We start from the raw sequence: 22,915 nt of genomic DNA, 5'->3' as shown, positions 1-22,915 counted from the left end.
CTAAGTCATCTGCAAAAGCTTTCAGTTTATATTGTTTCACTCCGACCTCTATCCCTTGTACCAACCGGTCCTCCCTAATCATGTTCAATAGCACCTCCAGGACTGAAATGAATAAAAGAGGGGATAGAGGGCACCCTTGTCGTGTCCCTTTTTCAATTTTAAATTCCTCCGTCACCACATTGTTCACTATTAATTTAGCTTTCTGTTCTGAATAGATTGCTTCTATTCCATTTTCAAACCCCCGTCCCACTCCCATCCCTTCCAAATTTTTCTTCATAAACTTCCAAAATATATTATCAAATGCTTTCTCCGCATCAATGAAGATTAAAACCGCCCTTGTGTTCCTATTGGTTTGCAATAGTTCCAAAATGTCAATGATGTTTCTGGTATTTCCATATAAATGTCTACCAGGGAGAAAGCCAGCTTGGTCCTTGTGAATTACTTCATTTAAGACCTTTTTAAGTCTGCTTGCTAAAATGTCTGCAAATATTTTGTAATCCACATTCAGGAGTGAGATGGGACGGTAGTTCTTAAGCTGGGTCTTTTCAGATTCTAGCTTGGGTATCAATGTGATGAATGCTTCTTTCCACGTTTCCGGTGCCCTCTTCCCCTCCATGATCTGGTTGCATACCTCCATCAAAGGCTGTGTCAAGTAGTCCTTCAAAGTCTTGTAGTATTTGGAGGTAAGCCCATCCGGGCCTGGAGATTTGCCAAGTTGCATATTCTGAATGGCACCTTCAATTTCCTGTTGAGTTATTTTACAATTCAAGATTGATCTTTTATCTTGGGTTATTTTTGGTAGTCCATTTATCCTTAAAAATTGATCTATCTCCAACTCTTTCTGAGGCCCTTGTGCATAAAGTTCTTTGAAGTATCTGTGGAAGCACTTCCTGATTTCTTCTGGTTTCTGAACCATTCTTCCTTCAATCTCTAGATTTGTCACTGTATTTAACTTTTGTCTTTTTTTCAGCTGCCAAGCTAGCAGCTTTCCACATTTATTTGCTGATTCAAACGATCTTTGCTTCATCTGTTTGATTTTCCATTCGATCTCTTGATTTATCAGTTTAGAGTATTGTGCTTGATGGAATTTGATTTCTCTCAGCACTTCCTTTGACTTGGGATTGGTTCTCAGTTTCTTCTCACCTTGATATATTTTCTCCAATATTTTATCCTTCTTTCCATTCCAGAGCTTTTTCTTGATTGTATTTTGTTGTATCAGAAACCCTCTCATAACGGCTTTACTTGCGTCCCAGATCATTCTTTTTTCAACTGTAGTGTTCAGGTTGATTTCAAAATAGTCCTTTAACGTTTTTTGGGCCTTTTTCACAATCTCTTGATCTCTTAATAAGGTGTCATTCATTCTCCATCTGAAGGAACCGGTTTGGGTAAGTCTAAGTTCTAGTTTCAAAGCATTGTGGTCGGAGCATGTTTTTGGGCAGATTTCCACCTTTCTAGTCTTGGGTGCCAGCCCTCTAGATGTCCAGATTTGGTCGATCCTTGTCCATGACAGGTGGGCCTCAGAGAAGAAAGTTCCTTCTTTACCTAGGGGGTCTTTTGTCCTCCATATATCAATCAGATCCAAATTGTCAATCAGTTCAAAGAAAGTTTTAGGCAGTCTGCCATCTGATGTTAAGTTTTGATTTTGAGACTTATCCATATGTGTAGATACCACTCCATTCATGTCTCCCATCATTATGATGTTGTTGTAGTCCATATAGTCCAGCATGGTCTCATGCAGCTTCTTAAAAAATTCTGATTTCCCGTCATTTGGCGCATATATTCCTAATATCAAAATTTTTTCTCCTTGTGTCTGGATTTCAATCGCCAAGATTCTTCCTTGCTCATCTTTAAATACCAATTTTGGTGCCAGGCTCTCCTTGGCATATATCACCACGCCTCTTTTCTTAACCTTGTCTGATGAAATAAATTCTTGGCCTAGTCTTTTGTTAACTAAGACTTTTCTGTGAAGCCTGGTCACATGGGTTTCTTGTAAACAAATAATGTCCAATTGTTCTTTCTTCAATATGTGAAATATTTTCCTTCTTTTTTCCGGAGAATTTCCGCCATTTATATTCCAACTAAGTAGCTGCAGAGACATCCTGTACTGTTTTGTTACACCTAGAGTGGTGTATCTTCTGGTCCCGAGGGTGTAGGGCCTGCTCCGCCTCCAGGCGGAATCCCAACTTGTGGTAGAGGACAAAGTGCTGCTGCTTCTTTTTGGAGATCTTCACCGTGATCGTGCAGGAACTTTTGTAAATCCTCTGGTGTTTTTATCTTTACCTTCTTCTGCTTGTAAGTAAATGATAACCCTTGTGGAAACTCCCACCTATAACGAATTGTGTTGATTCTCAGCAGTCTTGCCAGTTCTGAATAAGTGGTTCTCAAGTCCAATAACTGTTTTGGGATGTCTCGGTAAATTTCCACCCTTTTATCTTGTATCACCAATGTATTTGCGAAATGTAGGCCTAATATTTTGTCTCTCTCTTCCCTTGATCTCAAAATTATCAAACAATCTCTGGGTCTGTCCTTCCTTACCAATCTTCCCAGCCGAAAAGCTGACACTATTTTAAAGTCAGTTTCTTCCTTAATGCCCCAGAATTTTGAAAATTCTGTTGTCAAAAATCCAATTAAATCTTCTTGTTCAATTTCTGGGATTGCTCTTAATCTGAGGTTATTCTCACGATTTTTCAATTCCACCATCGAGAGGTAGGCTTGTTGTTCACCAATTTGTTTATGCAAAGGTTTAACTTCACCTCTAACTTCCTCGACCTCTTTTCTAGCTGCCGTTGCAATTTGAACAGCTTCCCCAGCCAAATTACGGTTTTCTTGTGTAGCTCCTTGCAATTTTTCAATTGCTTGTGTATGCTGGGAAACCTGATCTGTCAATTTCTGGATCGAAGATGTAGCTTGGTCAATTTTTGATGATTGGTTGTCAACCTTTTGATTTAAAGCTGCCAACTGCTCCAAGATTTGTTTCAGAACTCCCTCAGATGCTCCTGCTGCCATATCTTCCTCTGCTGGAATTTTAGACTTTTCGGCTTCTGCCTTTTGTACGCCCAGCACAGCTGGAACTGATGATCTGCGTCCCTGAGTCAAAGTTGTTTGTACAAGCTGTGCCTGCTTTTTTTCCTTTTCCTTCTCCTTAGCTTCCTTGGCTTTGGCTGCTCTTGTCTTTCCTGTACCACTCATCAGTCAATGTTCAAGGTCAAATTGTTATTGTCCCATGGGAAAGACAGATCCAATTTAAAAACAATCCAGTGAGAGAGAGTAAACATAAAAAGCTGTTCCCAGGCCTTATATTCCCAAAATCCTCTAGGGGGAGTACCACCAAAGTTTCAAAAAGAAGAAGGCAACTTTTCCGCCATTAAAGTCCCCTGTATGTTAAAAAACAGAAATGCAATAGTCCCAAATGGTAATAAACAAGTCCTGCAGAGTACTTTAAACTTTTAACAAAGTTTCAAAAAGGTGCCTACAATTTGTATCCAGTCCAGCTTGTTAAAGCTCAAAAGCTCAAGGGTATCCATACGTCTGTAAAAGTTTGTAACAATTTGTAACAGTTCCGCAGTTAAACAGTTTCCCCTCCAGCAGCCCGACGATTTGGAATTTAGCTTTGAATGATCTTACTGGGGAGGATCGCTCCAATTTTCCTTTTAAAAAATTGCTCACAAATAAGTCTATCTTTTCTCGTTAACAGTCACTTCTGAAAGTGCATGAAAGTCCCTCTTTAAAACATCCCTTTTCAGCCGCTTTTCGCTTCTCTGATCCCTTGCTTTGATCTTGTAAGCAGCTCCGGGAGGCGGACTTCCTTTTTAACGTCTCCCGGTTACAGCCAAAATTTTTTTCAAGAATTTACTGCCGAATTTAACGTCCTTACTCACGGGTTTGTTGTTTCAGTCGAATCTTTAAAGGAAGAAAGGTCGGCGCTCATCTGCAACAGCTGCGCGGCTTCACTCCCGCAGAAAGAGCGATGAACTCACAGCACCGCTACCCCTCTTTCACTCCGGAGCCCCTTACGGGGTTCCTTTCGCGATTTCGGGGTCGCTCCAGGTGCCCGCCGAGTCCCACGGCCACGAGCTCACTCTGCTCGTGGTTTTTCTTGATGGGTCGTCGCTGTGCCGCAGCGAAACGACCCTTTCCTGCGGAGCCCCTCTTCAGACTAGAAGAGGACCGCCATTACAGTTTCGCGCCGCCTCCGGAAGCTGCTTTTGGACTACAACTCCCATCATCCCCAGCTAGCAGGACCAGTGGTCAAGGATGATGGGAACTGTAGTCCCAAAACAACTGAAGACCCAAGCTTGGAAAGTCCTGCTCTAATCAGTTCCATCTGTATTGTCTGTTTTTCTCCTCAAGCAGTCACCTCTTTCACTTTAACCATTCCCTTTCCGTGTATCATTGCCCATGTAGCTATGACTATTTTCTTCCCCCTCTAAATTGCGTATGCAGGGTGCAGGGTGGACTTCCAACACATACACAACTGTCCCAATGAAAACTACCTTTCCTCCAACACTGCCCCCTTGGTCACAGTGTGTTAGAAGTCTGGAAGCAGAGTTGCTATTCCACTTCCAACTTAAAATTGAATGACATTGATTTGGGTACAGCTAAATCTGGAAGCTCCTCAGGGCAGAGGTCTCTCCCAGTCTGCTGCCTGATCTCCTTTAACTGGAAATGCCAGGGATTGGGGCCCTTGTGCATGCAACACATCTGCTGTTCCACTGAGCTAAGAACTACCTTAATTTTGAAGAAAAGGCAATAAAAATTAATATAATCAAAGGGAATGCCGTACAAGGAAAATGCATGGGAAACAACATCATCATCATAACAATAATTATTATTATTTATACCCCATGGGTGTGTGTGTGTGTGTGTGTGTGTGTATTCATTCAGTGGGCCTGGGGCCTGAATATGGAATGCAGAAGATGGGGCAGGAAGATGGATTAAGGGGGGGGGACACTAGACCCCTGAGCATCTGTCTTTCAGAAGAAAATGACTTGATGTATCAAAGGGCACTAAATATCTCTTTGGCAAGTGCAATCTAATAATCATTTCATATGATCAACATAATGACCTTAACTCCCATCTTCTCAGCAATTCCTAACCTTAGCTGCAAAATTAATTTGTTTTTCGGGGGAGTGGGTGGGCAGCTAAAGCGATCCCTAAGGTGCTATTTGTGCCAGATCAGTTGTGGATGTGAATCTATGATTTGTGGTTTACGACTTCGAAATGGCTTTTCTATTGCCAGACGTCGTATCAGTTCTGTGTGTGCACTAAGCAGGCTGGCCGTTAACTAAAATGTGGCTGAGAGATATTTATGTTCTATTTCTAGAGATGCTCTTCCCTATTTTCACTTGATGTATGTTTTGCTGGAGAATTTATTTGCTTGTACCCGTATACAGATAATAACTGAGCGTTATAACTGTTAACAAACAGCAACTTGGAGTGTGCTCTCTTCTGGCTACTTCAAGTCTTCATCAGTCTCAGCAAGCACCGCCCAGTAGCCTTATATATATTCATTTTGGCCCCCCTGGTGTAAATTGCTGAGCAAGATGGACCTTTGGTCTGACTCAGGTTAAGGCAGTTAAGTACAAGGTGCAGTGAGGCCCATTCTCATTGTCTCTCGTTGATCCTTCAAGGTTTATTGGTTCTTCATGAATAGAAAAAAAGAGAGTTGAGAAAGACCACCGGTCCCTTGTGCCTCTTGTGTTGAACAATGTAATCTGTGGTTTCAATCTCGCCCAAACAAATAGTTAAGTGATTAACGTTTCGTTTAGTGTGTTCATCACCTTATATTAGTTATCCAAACCCTTTTAAGTGCAACATTGGCAAACACACTACTGCGGATAGTTCACTTGTTAAAGTACCCTGATTCCCCGAAAATAAGACAGTGTCTTATATTAATTTTTGCTCCCAAAGATGCGCTAGGTCTTATTTTCAGGGGATGTCTTATTTTTCCATGAAGAAGAATACGGTACACGTTTATTGTCTAATTGCGAGTCAGCCAGACTCCGCCAGGGCAGAGCAAGCGGCAGGCGGCAGCTTGTCCTTGCGGCGGCGCGGGCTCTCTGATTTAAAGAGACCTTGCACTGCCTGAACAGCTCCGGCTGCGCTGCGGCCAATCAGTGAGCTGCGCTGTGGCGCCCTTCGCTACGGTCCAGAGGAGTCAGACGCCTTATGGTAGCTTCGGGGCCTTATATTCCGGGGAGGCCTTATGTTCAGGGGAGCCCTTATTATCGGGGAGGTCTTATTTTCGGGGGATGCCTTACATTACAGCGAGAGGCAAAACTGGAAGTAGGTCTTATTTTGGGGGGATGTCTTACTTTCGGGGAAAGACAGTATATTCCATAGGTAACTAGGACCCTCATACCTACGGGACCGCCTCTCCTGGTATGTCCCACAGAGGAACTTACGGTCTTCAAACAAAAACATCCTGAAGGTCCCAGGCCACAAAGGGGTTAGGCTGGCCTCAACTAGAGCCAGGGCTTTTTCGGCTGTGGCTCCAATCTGGTGGAACGCTCTGTCACAAGAGACTAGGGCCCTGCGGGACTTGACATCTTTCCGCAGGGCCTGCAAGACAGAGCTGTTCCACCAGGCCTTTGGCCAAGGCACGGTCTGACCCCCTCCTTTGGCAATCTTCACAGAACTTTAGCCTAATGGTTGCCATCAATTTGAGTTGAATTAATTTTATAATGGAATGATTTTAGAATGTTGTACTATTTTATTGCTGTTAGCCGCCCTGAGCCCGGCTTCAGCTGGGGAGGGCGGGATATAAATAAAATTTATTATTATTATTATTATTATTATTATTATTATTATTATTACGATAACACTAACGCAAACAATGGTCTTCAGAAGACCATTTTGTCTGCTGCAAAACCAAGGCGGAACTGGTGATATTATTTATATTTTGTTTCTTCTGTATGGCTAATTGTCATTTTGGAGTTGGATCTCAATTATGGGGGAGAAGCATTGAGCTGTGCCCACCATGTAGGAAGCAATATCTACACAGATGGGAAGCATCTGTTGAGGGTTTCAGGGAAGTTTCTCCTAGTCCTATCTGCAGACCCTAGCAATTGAACCTGGTACCTTCTACATGCAAGAACATCAACTGAGCTAGGGCCCTTCCTCCTTCCCACATCACTACAGCCCTAATCTAATTTCCTGCAGCTGTTTTTTAAAAAAACCACAACTGTAATTATGCACGTACACTGTCAATTTGCTATGTGTTGGTTTGTCTAGGATGATTGTCTCTTAAAAGTCTGGTATCCGATGACTGGTTGGAAATCCTCTCTTCTCCCCCAAGAGAGTGAGGAACAGAAAAGGACCTCCACACCGGTTCATTTTGCCTTTGTGTATCTGGCACATCCTCGATCGGTGACGGGATTTTCGTGGAGAAACACAAGCAAGTTTATGCCCAGGTTTGAATTTGCTCCTCCTTCCCCGTCTCTAAAAAAAGGTTCAAACCTGAGTGCAAAAACATAGGCACCCGTCACACATTAATTTTACAGTTTGCATGCTATAAATTAGGGAGTCCGTGCAATGGAATTACAGTGGAACCTCGGTTTTTGAGTGTCTCGGAAGCCGAACAATTCGGAACCCAAATGCCAAAAACCCGGAAGTAATTGCTTCCGTTTTTGAACACGTCCCAGAAGTCGAACGGCTTCCGAGGCGAGTTTTTCCTCTCCCCCCCCATTGACTTTGCAGCCAGCCCATTGATCCTTGGTTTTTGAACGTTTTGGAAGTCGAACGGTCTTCCAGAATGGATTACATTTGAAAACCGAGGTTCCACTGTATCTTGTATAGAAAGGTTAGGCAGGTAATGCAGAGAGTCCCAGGCCAGGGCCCAGTGAGCTTCCTTACAGATCCTATTCATGTTTACTCAGAAATAAGTCTCACTTGGCTCAGTGAGGTTTACTCATGAGGAAGAGTGCAAGGATTGCATTCTTAGCTAGATGCAAGGGACTTGTGAAAGCCTAGTTGCATTTTTTTAAAAAAGTGACTTTACTTTTTTTTTAATTTACTTTTATGGCTTCACAAGTAAGAGTACTGAAGCTGTGTATATTTGTTAACGGCTGGTCCTCATGTAGCACCAGAGACTGCTTTGGAAAACTTCCATCAGTTTTAGAAGTAGCTTTCCCTAAATTGGCTGCTGTTCTTCGGTTTTGTTTTTTCGGGGGGCGGGGGCGGGTAGAGAGTGGTAGTTTGGACTGAAAGGGAGAAGAAAGGAGTGAAATGAGCTCCACTGTTCTTTGCATTTTTGCAATAATTTATCGGTGGTTAGATCTAAGCACGAGTGGGACACTGGGACACTATTATGAAGCATCACTCCTAATAGCAAACACAGCTGATGAATGCTGACAGGATTGGAGCCTCTAAGGCAGGGGTCAGCAACCTTTATCAGCCGTGGGCTGGTCCACTGTCCCTCAGACCATGTGGTGGGCCAGACTATATTTTGAAAAGGGGAAAAAAATGAACAAATTCCTATGCCCCACAAATAACCCAGAAATGCATTTTAAATAAAAGGACACATTCTACTCATAAAAAAACACCAGGCAGGCCCCACAAATAACCCAGAGATGCCTTTTAAATAAAAGGACACATTCTACTCATGTAAAAACATGCTGATTCCTGGACCATCCGTGGGCCGGGTTGAGAAGGCCGCATCTGGCCCCCAGGCCTTAGATTGCCTACCCCTGCTCTAAGGGGCAAGAAAGGTGATGACACGCTCAGGGGAACCCAGAAACCAGCCCCATGTCCAATAAGGATTGCACATGCTCAGTAGCTAGGGAATGTAGATTTAATAGTGTTGGTGGGTAGAGCAACTTTTAGGAGGGGAGGGCTACACTGCAACCTTTTGCTGCAGGCCCCATGTCTCGTTTCAAACAGCCATCTTACAGTCAGTACTTCCCCCAGTTCTATGAACCTTTAAGCTACAAGTGCCAATATCCCTTTTTGCATTGCCTTTAGGGGGTCTGTTTGCAACGTGCTGCTTACTTCCTGCCTTGATGGTATTTGCCGGCTGTGGGCAGAGACCTTGTTACCCGAAGACAGCCTTCTGGGGGAGCAGATTTGCGAGACCAGCACTTCCAGCATTAGCAGCAGCAGCAGCTTCTCCCGTTCCGGAAGGCACAAGGACAACATCCAGCACGCTTTAGAGGTATGGTGAGCTAAGCAGCCCGTTTCCCAAGTCTCGTTTTTATGCCTTGAGCTTTAGAATTCACATACGTATATTTTGTATTTATGCTAACTTTTTCTTTTTTTTCTTTCTTATTACCATGTGTTCGACTGTAACACAGTATACATCGCTGATACGATAAAACAGAAAAGCAAATTAAAATTTTATTTTTTTTAAAAAAAATGAAATACATCAGGCAACATATACTTCTAAATTACAAAGTACATGGTTTAGATTGGGGTGTCCAACTGGTCGATCATGATCGACAGGTCGATCCCCAGATGTTCGTGGTCGATCGTGGGATCCTTATCAACAGCTTTGACCTGCTTCCCTAAAAAAAGCTGAACACATCTGAACTCCCTCCCAAATGGGTAGATTTCCCCCCCCCCCCCGGGAGTAGATTGCAGTCTTTTGGGAATTGGACATCCCTGGTTTAGATCAAAGATGGTGCCTGCACTCCGGAACACACAGACCCTGCATTCAATTCCTATACAGTAGTTGCATGATGAGAACCAGCTGGGAGGAAGTGATAAGAATTATCTTCCTATTGCTACCCTTTCCACCAGGGTAAGCACAGGCTATGACCTCACAAGAGTGCCTTCTAGGAATTTCCAGGGAATTCCATGTGTCTTAACCCTTTGCTCACCTATCAAATGTGGAATTTTATATTTTGACTGGAACATCCTTTCTCCACAAAATGCAGGCACTGCAGGGCTCGCTGTCTGGCCCTCGGGACTCTTCTCAGGCCAATCCCCCTCCCCATCTGTGCTCTGTTCCCTCCTCAAGTTCTTTTGCTTGCCTGGGATTATGTCATTGAACTGTGATGATATCTGCTGCTTACCTGAATGCTTGGAATGTAGCCTACTGTGCAAAAGCCACATCTGTTGCTCCGCCCACTTTGGCTCTGGCCCCGCCCCCAGTGCCATGTGGCCCCTGGAAGGCTGCCTATGACGAAGTATGGTCCCTAGGGCTGAAAAAGTTTCCCCACTCCTGCCGTAAAAGCATTGGAGAGCTAGGTCTCTTAAAGTCAACAAATATATGGCTGTGAGACAAAGCAGTGCTTCTGTATACCTTCATCCCACTCTCAAAGGAACAGCAAAGCTACTCCTGCCTGCTCTTGTTGGCCTGTAAAGTAGAAATCAGTACACAACTGGATGTGAATCTTAGGCCCTATCTGCACTATACATTTAAAGCAGCATCAAGCCACTTTAAAGAGTAATGGCTTCCCCCCAAAGAATCCTGAGAAGTGCAGTTTGCTAAGGGTGCTGAGAGCTGTTAGTTAAACCCCTGTTCTCATAGAGCTATGATACCCAGAGTTCCCTGGGAAAAGGGATTGGATGGTAAACCACGCTGCGAACTGGTCTTGAATGGGGTAACTGTGCCCCTGAAGGACCAGGTGCACAGCCTGGGAGTCATTTTGGACTCACAGCTGTCCATGGAGGCGCAAGTTAATTCTGTGTCCAGGGCGGCTGTCTACCAGCTCCATCTGGTACGCAGGCTGAGACCCTACCTGCCTGCAGACTGTCTTGCCAGAGTGGTGCATGCTCTAGTTATCTCCCGCTTGGACTACTACAATGCGCTCTACGTGGGGCTACCTTTAAAGGTGACCCGGAAACTGCAATTAATCCAGAATGCAGCAGCTAGACTGGTGACTTGGAGTGGCCGCCGGGACCACATAACACCGGTCCTGAGGGATCTGCATTGGTACGTTTCAGAGCACAATTCAAAGTGTTGGTGCTGACCTTTAAAGCCCTTAAAGTCCTGTATACCTGAAGGAACGTCTCCACCCCCATCGTTCTGCCCGGACACTGAGATCCAGCACCGAGGGCCTTCTGGCGGTTCCCTCATTGCGAGAAGTGAGGTTACAGGGAACCAGACAGAGGGCCTTCTTGGTAGTGGCACCCACCCTGTGGAACGCCCTCCCTTCAGATGTGAAGGAAATAAGCAGCTATCTTCTCTTTAAAAGACATCTGAAGGCAGCCCTGTTTAGGGAAGTTTTTACTATTTAATGCTGTATTGTTTTTAACACTTGATTGGAAGCCGCCCAGAGTGGCTGGGGAAACTCAGCCAAATAGGCGGGGTATAAATAATAAATAAATTATTATTATTATTATTATTATTATTATTATTATTATTATTATTATCATCATCATCATCATAGCTCTGTGAGGGGAATGGGGAAGTCCTGGCCACTCTCAGCACTCTTGGCAAACTACACTTCCCAGAATTCTTTGGGGGATACCCTGAGTGGTATGGTACTGTTTTAAGTACACAGTGCAGACAAGACCCTAAAGGGGAAAGCCCAATGACTGCATTCTGTTTTTAGCATACGTTTAAATTTGTTTACTTACCAAAAAATAATAATCTATATGCTGCCTTTTGACCTCATTGTAGGTCATTTATAGCTAATATTACAATGAAATCACACTCTAAAGACATTATGTATCTGAAAATAGTTCCAAAGTAGGTGCCAGCACACTAAAGGCCTAATTTCAGTACCATATGGAACAGATCTCATGAGAGACAATATATATATATATATATATATATATATATATATATATATATATATATATAAAATTAAATAAAAATGAGTCATGTACCAAGCTTTTAAAGGTTTCTTCTATTAGAAGAGGAAATGAAGTGTGAGGGATTTATTGTTAGTTCTGCCCAATTTTAGAAACAGAAACTATTTGTGTTTTCCATGGTTGAGTTCTCCTCATCTCTCTCTCTCTCTCTCTCTCTCTCTCTCTCTCTCTCTCACCCTCTCCCTCCTGCTTCAGACAATTCATCACTTGAAAAACATGCGAAAGGGTCAGCGAAGGTCCTCCGTACTGATCACTCACACTGAGGATCTCCCTGATCAGCTGGGAACACACGAGGTTCAGCGGCACATTTCCCACCACGCTAATGCGCTCTGCCATTTCCACATAACTGCAAGCATCAACCCGAACACAGGTAAAAAGAGAAGCAATTCATTCCCTGGGAACTTGGTCCACAGGTTGTCCTAGGGAGACCTTGAGGAATGGAATCTTTCCAAATTCTAATGCAAACTCACCTGATCTACACCTCCTAGGCCAGCCTTCAGTAGGCGTCGCCAGTGTGGAGCTGCCCAGAGGTTATTGGACTCTCTGGACGCAGGTGGCACTGTGGTCTAAACCACTGAGCCTCTTGCGCTTGCCAATCAGAAGGTTGGCTGTTCGAATCCCCACAACGGGGTGAGCTCCCGTTGCTCTGTCCCAGCTCCTGCCAACCTAGCAGTTCGAAAGCACACCAGTGCAAGTAGATAAATAGGCACCACTGCAGCGGGAAGGTAAATGGTTTTTCCGTGTGCTCTGGTTTCCATCACAGTGTCCTGTTGCGCCAGAAGCGGTTTAGTCATGCTGGACACATGACCCAGAAAGCTATCTGTGGACAAACGCCGGATCCCTCAGCCTGAAAGCAAGATGAGCGCCGCTACCCCATAGTCACCTTTGACTGGACTTAACTGTCCAGGGGTCCTTTACCTTTTACCAATTGGACCAGGGGTCAGCACATTTTTTCAGCAGGGGGTCTGTCCACTGTCCCTCAGAACTTGTGGGGTCTGGACTATATTTTGGGGGGGAAATAACAAATTCCTATGCCCCACAAATAACCCAGAGATGCATTTTAAATAAAAGGACACATTCTACTCATGTAAAAATACGCTGATTACCAGACCGTCTGCAGGCCAGATTGAGAAGCAATTGGGCCGGATCCGGCCCCCGGGCCTTAGTTTGCCTACCCATGTTGGACTCTCAACTCCCCTCAGCCCCAGCCAGCACGACCATGCTGAGTGGTGTAGGGATGGAATCCAGGAACCTATGGCCTTGGAGATGCTCACCAGGTTGCAGAAGGTTCTCCTAAACTAATGTGCAATTTGGAATTTATCCCGTGCTTGACTAATGTGTGATTTGGAGTGCACCTGTCCTTCATTTAGCACACTTACCTGAAAGTTGAGGTGTGACTCTCAGCTTAAATTAACAAGCACACCCCCACCCCCCAAAATACTCATTTTCCTTATGTATTGTGTCTGCTAGATTGGAAGTTTGAGGGCTGGCTGAGGAGAGCTAAAAATAAGTTATATAAATTAAATGTGGAAATGGAGCAAAGTGGGCTTAGACAGAATTAGATTAATTATTTCATCCCTATTGTCCTGTGTGAAAATGCCAAGAAAGATGATGTGTGTTTTCCTTGCTTTGGGCTCCTTGCCTGAAGCTTGTGCATGTTTAAAGAAAACAGTGTTTATGGTGACATTGTTAATTGTACTTCTTGGAAAGCACTTTCCCCCCACATTAACAAATGTTATCTTGGCCTGTTCTAAATGTTTTGTCATATGTATATTTGGATTTCCTTTCTGTGGTGCACATTAGAAACACGGCTTATTTAAGGGACCCTTTGTGCAGTTATTTCTGTGTTAACGTTGTTGTTGTTGTTGTTGTTGTTGTTGTTATTCAGTGGCGTAGCGTGGGTTGTCAGCACCCGGGGCAAGGCAAGTAATTTGCACCCCCTAACCCGTGGATTTGCGCCCCCTAACCCCCAGATGTTGCGCCCGGTGCGGCCGGCCCCCCTGCACCCCCCACGCTACGCCACTGTTGTTGTTGTTGTTGTTGTTGTTGTTGTTGTTGTTGTTGTTGTTGTTGTTGTTGTTGTTGTTATTATTATTATTATTACCAGTCCTTTGCCAGCTGGTTCTGGTGTGGATTGCAACAATTTAAAATCCAGAATTAAAAACAACTGAAACAAATGACAATACAGGAGTAGGATGGGTCCTGAAATATTGCGCTATTCAGTTGATTCTTCTGGATGGAGGCTTGCATGCTTCCTCGGCTCCCCATCACATAGTTTTCTGGCAAACTCTGGCTTGTATTTGCCCTCCAGACCAGAATAGGAATTCATACATTAGAAGAGGATTTCCAGATTCTGGTTTAGAGAACAGATGCAAATAAAACAATTATTTATTTACCAATTATTAGCTATATTTACCTATTACATTAAAAGGGACTCAGGTGGCGCTATGGACTAAACCACAGAGCCCAGGGCTTGCCGATCAGAAGGTCGGCGGTTCGAATCCCCGCGACGGGGTGAGCTCCCGTTGCTCGGTCCCAGCTCCTGCCAACCTAGCAGTTCAAAAGCACGTCAAAGTGCAAGTAGATAAATAGGTACCACTGTGGCGGGAAGGTAAACGGTGTTTCTGTGCACTGCTCTGGTTTCACCAGAAATGGCTTAATCATGCTGGCCACATGACCCAGAAAAACTGTCTGCGGACAAACGTTGGCTCCCTCAGCCAGGAAATGATGAGCGCCGCAACCCCATAGTCGTTTGTGACTGGATTTAACTGTCAGGGGTCCTTTACCTTTACCTTTTACCTATTGAATTGCAAACGGAAAATGAAGCCGAGAGAGAGTTGCCAAGCCCACAGTTCTTGAATGACCCTCCATGCTATGGTTTAGTTCCATCTTACATAGCACACATCTTCTATTCCTCAACTTTACAGTCATTTATGCAAGACCACTTTCCTGCAGAAAGTGTCATCTTAGAGTGTCAGAATCATCTCTTAAATATCTTAGACTTCTTTCCTTTGGGGGAAAATGGTTTTGTTTCCCCAGACATTCCGCCAGCTTTGCTCAAAACGGCTTTTCACTTGGATGAAGGAAACGAAGGCTTTGTGGTTCATTGGCTAAATAACAAAGAATTCCATTTTACATCCTCGACTGAAATTTTTATGCAACACCTACGAGAGCTTACAGATCAACAGATGAAACAAGCAGAAGAAGATGCTGACGAGGAGGAAGGAGAGGAAGAGAGAGAGAGGGAGAGGGAGAGAGGTTTGCTGATGAAACTTGATCACGGTTAGTAGCATGGCTTCCTTTTCCTTGATGTCTGCATTTGATGAGTATTTAGAATGGGGGTCGGTAAATTTGTCCAATCCTCTTTTAAAACTGTCCAAACTGGTAGTCATCACCACAACTTGTGGGATGTTTCTGTTAGCATCCTATAGCAATTCTTGTAAATGACTTGAGAGATGCAACAAAGACTCTTTTCTTCCTTTCAAAATGATGTACAGTGGTACCTTGGTTCTTGAACTTAATCCGTTCTGGAAGTCCGTTCGACGTCCGAAAACCAAGCCGCAGCTTCTGATTGGTGCAGGCGCCCCGGAAACAATAACGTAACAGCCGCATCGGACGTTCGGCTTCTGAAAAATGTTCGAAAACCAGAACACTTACTTCTGGGTTTTCGGCGTTCGGGAGCCAAAATGTTCGAGTACCAAAGCGTTTGAGAACCTAGGTTCCACTGTACTGAGCCTCATGCATGCTGTTTTGTTGTCAGAAGGGTAGCTTGGTACAATCTACCCAGAATATTTTCCTCTAAAAGATAAAGACTTCCTAATTTGTAGGTAGCAGCTAGACCATGTAGTTCAGCAGCTGTTCACTATCCCCAGCTCATAGTTGGTAAGGGAAGGAACTAGGGGACCACAAAATGTTGCCAAGGAGCACTGGAAGCTGTCTTATACTGAATCAGGCCACTGACCCATCTACCTCAGGAGAGCCAGTGTGGTGTAGTGGTTAAGAGCGGTGGACTCGTAATCTGGTGAACCGGGTTCGCTTCCCCGCTCCTCCACATGCAGCTGCTGGGTGACCTTGGGCTAGTCACACTTCTGTGAAGTCTCTTAGCCTCACTCACCTCACAGAGTGTTTGTTGTGGGGGAGGAATGGAAAGGAGATTGTAAGCTACTTTGAGACTCCTTCGGGTAGTGATAAAGCGGGATATCAAGTCCAAACTCTTCTTCTTGTTGTTCTTCTTCTTGTTCTTCTTCTGCCACAGTATCATCGACCAGCAGGGACTAGCAGCAGGGTTTGGCTTACCACTCATGGTTTGGGTGAAACAAACCATCAACCCAGGTTCAGATGACACAGCAAACCAGGCTCTGGCTTGTTTTGCCTGTGGCAGCAGCGGGTTTGGAGTGCTGTGAGAACTTCTGAGCAGTGAGCACAAGCCCACTACTTCTTCACGCTAAAACATGGCTTGTTTTTAAACCAAGGATGAGAAACCTATGGCCCTCTGGTTGCTGTTGAACAACAGCTACCATCATCCCTGTCCGTTGGCTGGGCTGACTGCGGTTGCTGCTTTTTATTAGACCTGCTAGTTGCTCGTGACCTAGAGGTCTTCAAGTGGCATAGAAGACATCTGGCGTCTAGCAGCATCTGGAGGGCCACAGGTTCCCTACCCCTCTTTTATTTGCATACTGTTGGTTTGTATAGAGTTGTTTCATTTGTATACTGCTTATTACAACAGCAAAAAATAATTTAAGTGGTTTACAGTAGGCAGTCTAAAACAGGACTTCCCAAACTTGGGCCTCCAGCTATTTTTTGGGACTACAATTCCCATCATCCCTGACCACTGGTCCTGCTAGCTAGGGATGATGGGAGTTGTAGTCCAACAACAGCTGGAGACGCAAGTTTGGGAAACCCTGGTCTGAAATACACAGTAGACAGCCTAACATAAATAAAATGCAAGTTTTATTTACCTTGGAGGGTAAGAAAATACGTTGATGTGCAAACTGGTCCAATGCATCTGTTTCATGTATTTTACCTTTGATTCCAGAATTGTCTCTAGATAGAGAGTCTGAGACGGGGACTGGCACAGGATCCTCAGAACATGAAGATGGGGAAAGAGAAGGGAGCCCCAAAGTCCTTTCACCAGCTGCCTCGCCCATGCCGCTTCCCACTGTCTTGTTAGATAGGAAAATTGAATTGCTCCTTAAGGAATGGAACAAGAACCCAGACATGCTCTTTACCATCCATCCCGTAGACGGCACCTTTCTAGTGTGGCACGTGAAATATTTGGATGAGTATAATCCAGGGATCTTTCGGCAAGTTCAGGTATAGTGTTTCAATGGAAACTGCAGGTGGCCCTTTGCGCCTCGGTTGTCGAACGTTTGGGAAGTCGAATGGTCTTCCGGAATGGATTACGTTCGACAACCGAGGTACCACTGTATATACATATACTTGGGGCAGGGGGAAATTGGGACTTTTCCTATAAAAATATTACTATTTGCCTTAACACATTCGTCTTATTTCCTTCCCTTTCCTCTAGGTTTCATTTTCTTCTCAGATCCCTGTTGCGTTTCCGTCCGGCGACGCCAGCTCCCTTAGCAAAAACATCATGATGTACGCCTGCACTACGTCCACGAAAGAAATCAGCGAGGCGCTGCTCCAGAAGAGAACTAGCATTTCCGACAGCCTGTCTGGATGGAGGCCGGGATGCTCCCAGGACAGCTTCAACGCGAACATCACGGTGCCCACAGTCATGATGGTTTCTAAGCACATAGATGGCTCGCTTAACCAGTGGGCGGTTTCTTTTGCGGACAAGTCTGCTTTCACGACGGTGCACACAGTCACCCACAAGTTTAGGTACTGCGGGCACCGCTTTCATCTCAACGACCTCGCTTGCCACTCGGTTCTCCCGCTCCTGTTGACGTCTTCCCACCACAACACCCTGCGGACCCCGGAGGCCGATCAGCCGTGGGACTCTGATGGCTTGAACAAAATGATGGACCCCATGAGGCACCTGAAAGGTTCTTCCAGGCAGCAGTTTAGGAACGCAGCGACGCTTACATTCCACGATCCAAACGCCATCTACAGCGAGCTGATTCTGTGGCGCGTGGACCCCATTGGTCCTTTGTCGTACACGGGTGGAGTATCGGAATTGGCTCGTATCAATTCTCTCCATACCTCTGCCTTCTCCAATGTGGCCTGGCTCCCAACTCTTATTCCTAGCTATTGTCTCGGTGAGTGCTGTTGTTGTAGACAATAAAACTTGACGGAAGCCAGGTTTTGTTTTTTGAAAAAGAAGAAGATAACCTTTATGAGCCATGACTTTGCCCAACTTCCAGAAATATTTCTTCTTATTTTAGTCCCCCCCCCCTTGGGGGAATGCTCTTCTGTATTTTAGTTCGGAAGTTATATGAAAAGGTAAACCCTTCTAGTTGAAAGTTTTATTTCCCTGGGTGTTTGAGCGCCATAGCAAGCAGTTAGTGCAGAAAATAGGTCTATGGTGTGGCGATTGTGCCTCTCTCCTTCAAGGCGAGCTTTGAGTCATCAGGTTGTATCCAGCTAAGTTTTACACAGGTTGACCAATGGACAGGGCTAACTTAGATGTGCTAATTGCAACGGATACGGTTTCCCCATTTTCATCTGTTAAATGTTGGAAGGGCGTAGACAAGCACTTCATGCAAAACAGCCTTATTTCAAACTCAGCTAGAAGTTGCGAGACTGCAGCAACATTCATAATAATAATAATAATAATAATAATAATAATAATAATAATAATTTATTATTTATACCCCACCCATCTGGTTGAGTTTCCCCAGCCACTCTGGGTGGCTCCCAATCAAGTGTTAAAAACAATACAGCATTAAATATTAAAAACTTCCCTAAACAGGGAATTTGTCGCATTGGTGGAATATTACGAAACTGCTTAATACCTCTCCAACCATAACTGCTAAAACATATAGCTTACATTAAATGTCAAAAACTGACTCCTGCCTTTAAATTAGGTACCTACTGCAATTCTGCAAGTGCTTGCTTCGTGGCATCGGATGGCAAAAACCTGAGGCTATACCAAGCCGTGGTGGATGCACGGAAACTTTTGGATGAACTGAGTGACCCAGGATCCTCTGTAAGAAGTTGTTGTTGTTATTTATTTTTATTATCATTTATTAAATTTATATACCGCCTTTCATTTTAAGATCACAGGGCAGTTTCCAGTACAGAAACACAAAATACATAATATAATAAGAGCTAAAAAAGAAGAACCTCCCCCCCCCATCCTGTAAATATATGTACAGGATTTTTTAATGCCACCATCATCACAGAGGTGTCTGTGGGGCAGATATATTGATTGAAAATGTATTGTATTGTAACTTTTGTATATATATTTTTAAAAAATGAAGGTGCCAGAGGAGCTGCCCTGGGAGAGCATTGTTAATATGCTTCCCAAAGAGGACAACAGAGGCATCTTGGGCAACTATTTTGGCTGGTAACCTCCGTCCCTGCTCAGTGACTTTTCTGTCAAATTACAAGTACTGATTAGAGGGCAGCTATTCATAAGCTACTCCTGCCAACCTAGCAGTTTGACAGCACGTCAAAGTGCAAGTAGATAAATAGGTACCGCTCCGTCGGGAAGGTAAACAGCGTTTCCGTGCGCTGCTCTGGTTCGCCAGAAGCGGCTTAGTCATGCTGGCCACATGACCCAGAAGCTGTACGCCAGCTCCCTCGGCCTGTAAAACGAGATGAGCTCTGCAACCCCAGAGTCAGCCATGACTGGACCTAATGGCCGGGTGCCTTTACCGTTACCTTTATTCATAAGCTGAGGATAGAACTTAAAGGGGGAGTGCAATCTGTACGATCAGGTTGCAAAGAGAGTGAGAATTCATACTAGCGGCTGCATTATTTTCTAAACATCAGACCATACGCAAACTAAAACCATGATGATCTAGAGCAGGGTCAGCCGAACCCCCATGCTGGCTTGGAGTCCACGGCACAAAGTGGCTACTTGTCACCCAGATGCTATTGGTACCAGTGGAACTTCAGCTGCAGCTATTAGCTCAAAATACAAATACTCTCCCAACTTCCCCTCTCTTTCAGAAACTCATCGGTGAAGTTTTTAACATTGTGAGCCAGCAATCAACAGCTCGGCCGGGATGCATTATTGAACTAGATGCTATAACCGACCAGGTAAAAAATTAGTTAACCCTCTAATGGGTCATTTAACCATGCCTGGTGCTTGTTGTTTGCTAAGTAAAGACCAGGAGTGGGGAAATGGTGATTAAAAACCAGAAATCTGTGCTGACAGTAGGGATGGGCAACGTTTCTCAGCTTCTGTGGGTAGAGAGTGGAGGCATGTGTTGGTGGTGGGCTGGGCCAGAGGGGAAATGGGCCAGAGAAATAGATGTAACATACTTTTGCACAGTATTCTACATACCAGCCACACAAAATTCAGAGGCTTCCTTACTTAGGACACCTTACATCCAAAGCAACATTCATGTTACAATCATGGCTCCCTGCCAAAATAGAAAAATCCTGGGAACTGTAGTTTGTTAAGGGTGCTGGTGGCGCTGTTGTCTAAACCACTGAGCCTCTTGCGCTTGCTGATCAGAAGGCTGGCAGTTCGAATCCCTGCGCCGGGGTGAGCTCCTGTTGCTTTGACCCAGATCCTAGCAGTTCGAAAGCACACCAGTGCAAGTAGATAAATAGGTGCCGCTGCGGCGGGAAGGTAAACAGAGTTTCTGTGCACTCTGGTTCCTGTCACAGTGTTCCGTCGTGCCAGAAGCAGTTTAGTCATGCTGGCCACATGACCTGGAAAGTTGTCTGGGGACAAACGCCAATTCCCTCGGCCTGAAAAGCGAAATGAGCGCCACAACCCCCTAGCCGCCTTTGACTGGACTTAACCGTCCAGGGGTCCTTTACCTGATATTCCCCTCCCAGAGCTACAATTCCCATAGTCCCCTGGGAAGAGAGATTGGTTATTAAACCACTCTGAGAATTGTAGCCCTGGGAGGGGAATAGAGGTCGCCTGAAAACTTTTCAGCACAGTTCCCAGGATTCTTTGGGAGAAGCCATGGTTGTTTGAAGTGGTATGAATCTGCTTTAAATGTATAGTGCAGATGGGGCCTTACTCTCACTCACACGTACATTCACCTCCACCCACCCTCAAATTACAAGATAATGGCCACCATCTGTTAGCTGCTACAGATGATTATGTCCAGTAACAGTGCAGTCCTGCACACTTCTACCCTGAAATAAACACCACTGGGCTACATGGGAGCTACTCTCAGATTGCACACATAGTTGTGACAACATTCTATTCTGCTGTTTTCCAGCAGAATATTTATTTACTTAGTTTGAATAACCTGTTGGTCTCTCTGTATCTGTTTACAAAATGGCATGGAAATCACTTTGTTACAAACGTTTAAATAATTGCTATCCTGCATTTTCCAGAAAAAAATATTGTTGTTTATTATGTGCCTTGTTTGGAACCTGCATATTTAGAATAAATGTGCATTGGAGTTTTCAGGGAGAGGGGTTGGGATTCCCCTAGGATTTTAGCACCATTATAGCCAGCTTATAAATTTTAGGCCTTTTGCAAAATACTGTGCTCCTTTATTAATCCTCAAACCAAACCCTCCAAAAGGAAGTCCTTAGTGCATTAGGTTTTTTGTCTAGCTCCAATGGGATTTACTATTAATTTTGTTCCCTACTGTGTTAAATTAATCAAGGGAACACATCCTGCGTAATTAATCAAAGAAAGCTTTGAGCTTACTCTGCTTCTGTAGCAAGCCTGCCGCAGATTTTTGAGCAGCATTTTAGATTCCCTATGTCGGGCTGAAATGCATGACTCCCAAAGCTTTTGCTAATGGTAATGATCCTGCCCTTTCCACTTTGGAGATCAAAAGGAGTCTGGGACGTCCTGCCAGGGACCAGGCTGGGGCTGATAGGAGTCAGAGTGCGGCAGCACCTGGGGGGTGCTTGCTTGATGAAGACTGGCCTAAAGACTGCTGTGCATTTAGAAAACAAAGTGAAAATCCCAGGAATGAGGAGCTGGAACAGCACTGCAGGCACCAAGCACCATGTGGCAGCTGTTCTGGATGGAAGCCAGAGCTGCCTTCTATGTAGATCAAGGGATGGGAAGCCTTTGGTCCTCAAGATGTTGCTTAGCTACAACTCCCATCACTCCTGGCCTTCAGCCATGATCGCTGGGGCTGATGGGAACTGTAATTCAGCAAGCACCAGGCGGGCCAAAGCTGCCCCACACCTGTGATAGCTGATGATACAACGCGCATGGAATATGATTGGATACCTTGTACGTTATTGTGCATAACTATTTGGTGCAAGCTGTTGATTTCTGTCTAACGCTGTTTCTAGTGTGGGTCAAACACGCAATTGCTTCACGTCTTTCAAGAGGACTTCATTTTGGGATACAAACCGCATAAAGAGGATGCGGAGCTGAAAGAAACCGAGATATTTTTCCAGCCCTCCAAAGGTATAGTGAAGCACTCGTACTCTACTCTTATCCATAAGCAAGGAATCTTTAGGGAATGTTGTGGTGCCCTTGGGAGGCAGCGGAAGATCCCTTGCTGGATGGGATCGACTAATCCAGCTTTCTTTTCCTACAGAGGTTAACCAGATCCCCCCAAGCCAAACGTGACCACCATCTTCCTCTTCTGTTCATGCGCCCCAGCAGCCAGGACCTAGCCATTGGGGCTAGTGGTCTTGGATAGCCTTATCCTCTGTGAATTTGTCTAATTCTCTTTTAAAGCTCTCCAAGTTGGTGGCTGTTATGAAACTACATCTTGTGGCAGCAAATTCCATAGTTGAACTAAGTACTGTCTACTTTCCCTTTTTCACTGAGTGGTTCTGGGTCCTTATATTATTGGGGGGAGGGATAAATGCCAAGTTACAGGGAACCAGGCAGAGGGCCTTCTCGGTAGTGGCGCCCTCCCTGTGGAACGCCCTCCCACCAGATGTCAAAGAGAACAACAACTATCAGACTTTTAGAAGACATCTGAAGGCAGCCCTGTTTAGGGAAGCTTTTAATGTTTGATGTATTAGAGGATTTTAATATTTTTTGGAAGCCGCCCAGAGTGGCTGGGGAAGCCCAGCCAGATGGGTGGGGTACAAATAATAAATTATTATTATTATTATTATTATTATTATTATTATTATT

General features: G+C 44.6%; 1 protein-coding gene across 7 annotated transcripts in view; it reads left to right on the top strand.

Moving 5' to 3' along the window:
• DMXL2 (Dmx like 2) overlaps positions 1 to 22,915 on the top strand; it is a 103,887-nt gene that overhangs the window by 29,328 nt on the left and 51,644 nt on the right. For all 7 annotated transcript variants that reach the window (XM_083586068.1, XM_083586065.1, XM_083586067.1 and 4 more), the window contains exons 7-15: positions 7,234 to 7,412; positions 8,962 to 9,151; positions 11,953 to 12,127; positions 14,797 to 15,039; positions 16,793 to 17,070; positions 17,285 to 17,978; positions 18,747 to 18,868; positions 19,837 to 19,926; positions 22,114 to 22,231. In XM_083586068.1, the coding sequence (XP_083442194.1) occupies positions 7,234 to 7,412; positions 8,962 to 9,151; positions 11,953 to 12,127; positions 14,797 to 15,039; positions 16,793 to 17,070; positions 17,285 to 17,978; positions 18,747 to 18,868; positions 19,837 to 19,926; positions 22,114 to 22,231 (2,089 nt within the window). The remainder of the gene's footprint in view (positions 1 to 7,233; positions 7,413 to 8,961; positions 9,152 to 11,952; positions 12,128 to 14,796; positions 15,040 to 16,792; positions 17,071 to 17,284; positions 17,979 to 18,746; positions 18,869 to 19,836; positions 19,927 to 22,113; positions 22,232 to 22,915) is intronic.

The sequence above is a fragment of the Podarcis filfolensis genome (assembly GCF_964270895.1).
Source record: "Podarcis filfolensis genome assembly, chromosome: 14".
NCBI classification, from domain to species: domain Eukaryota; kingdom Metazoa; phylum Chordata; class Lepidosauria; order Squamata; family Lacertidae; genus Podarcis; species Podarcis filfolensis.
This window is presented reverse-complemented; position numbering and strand designations above follow the sequence as displayed.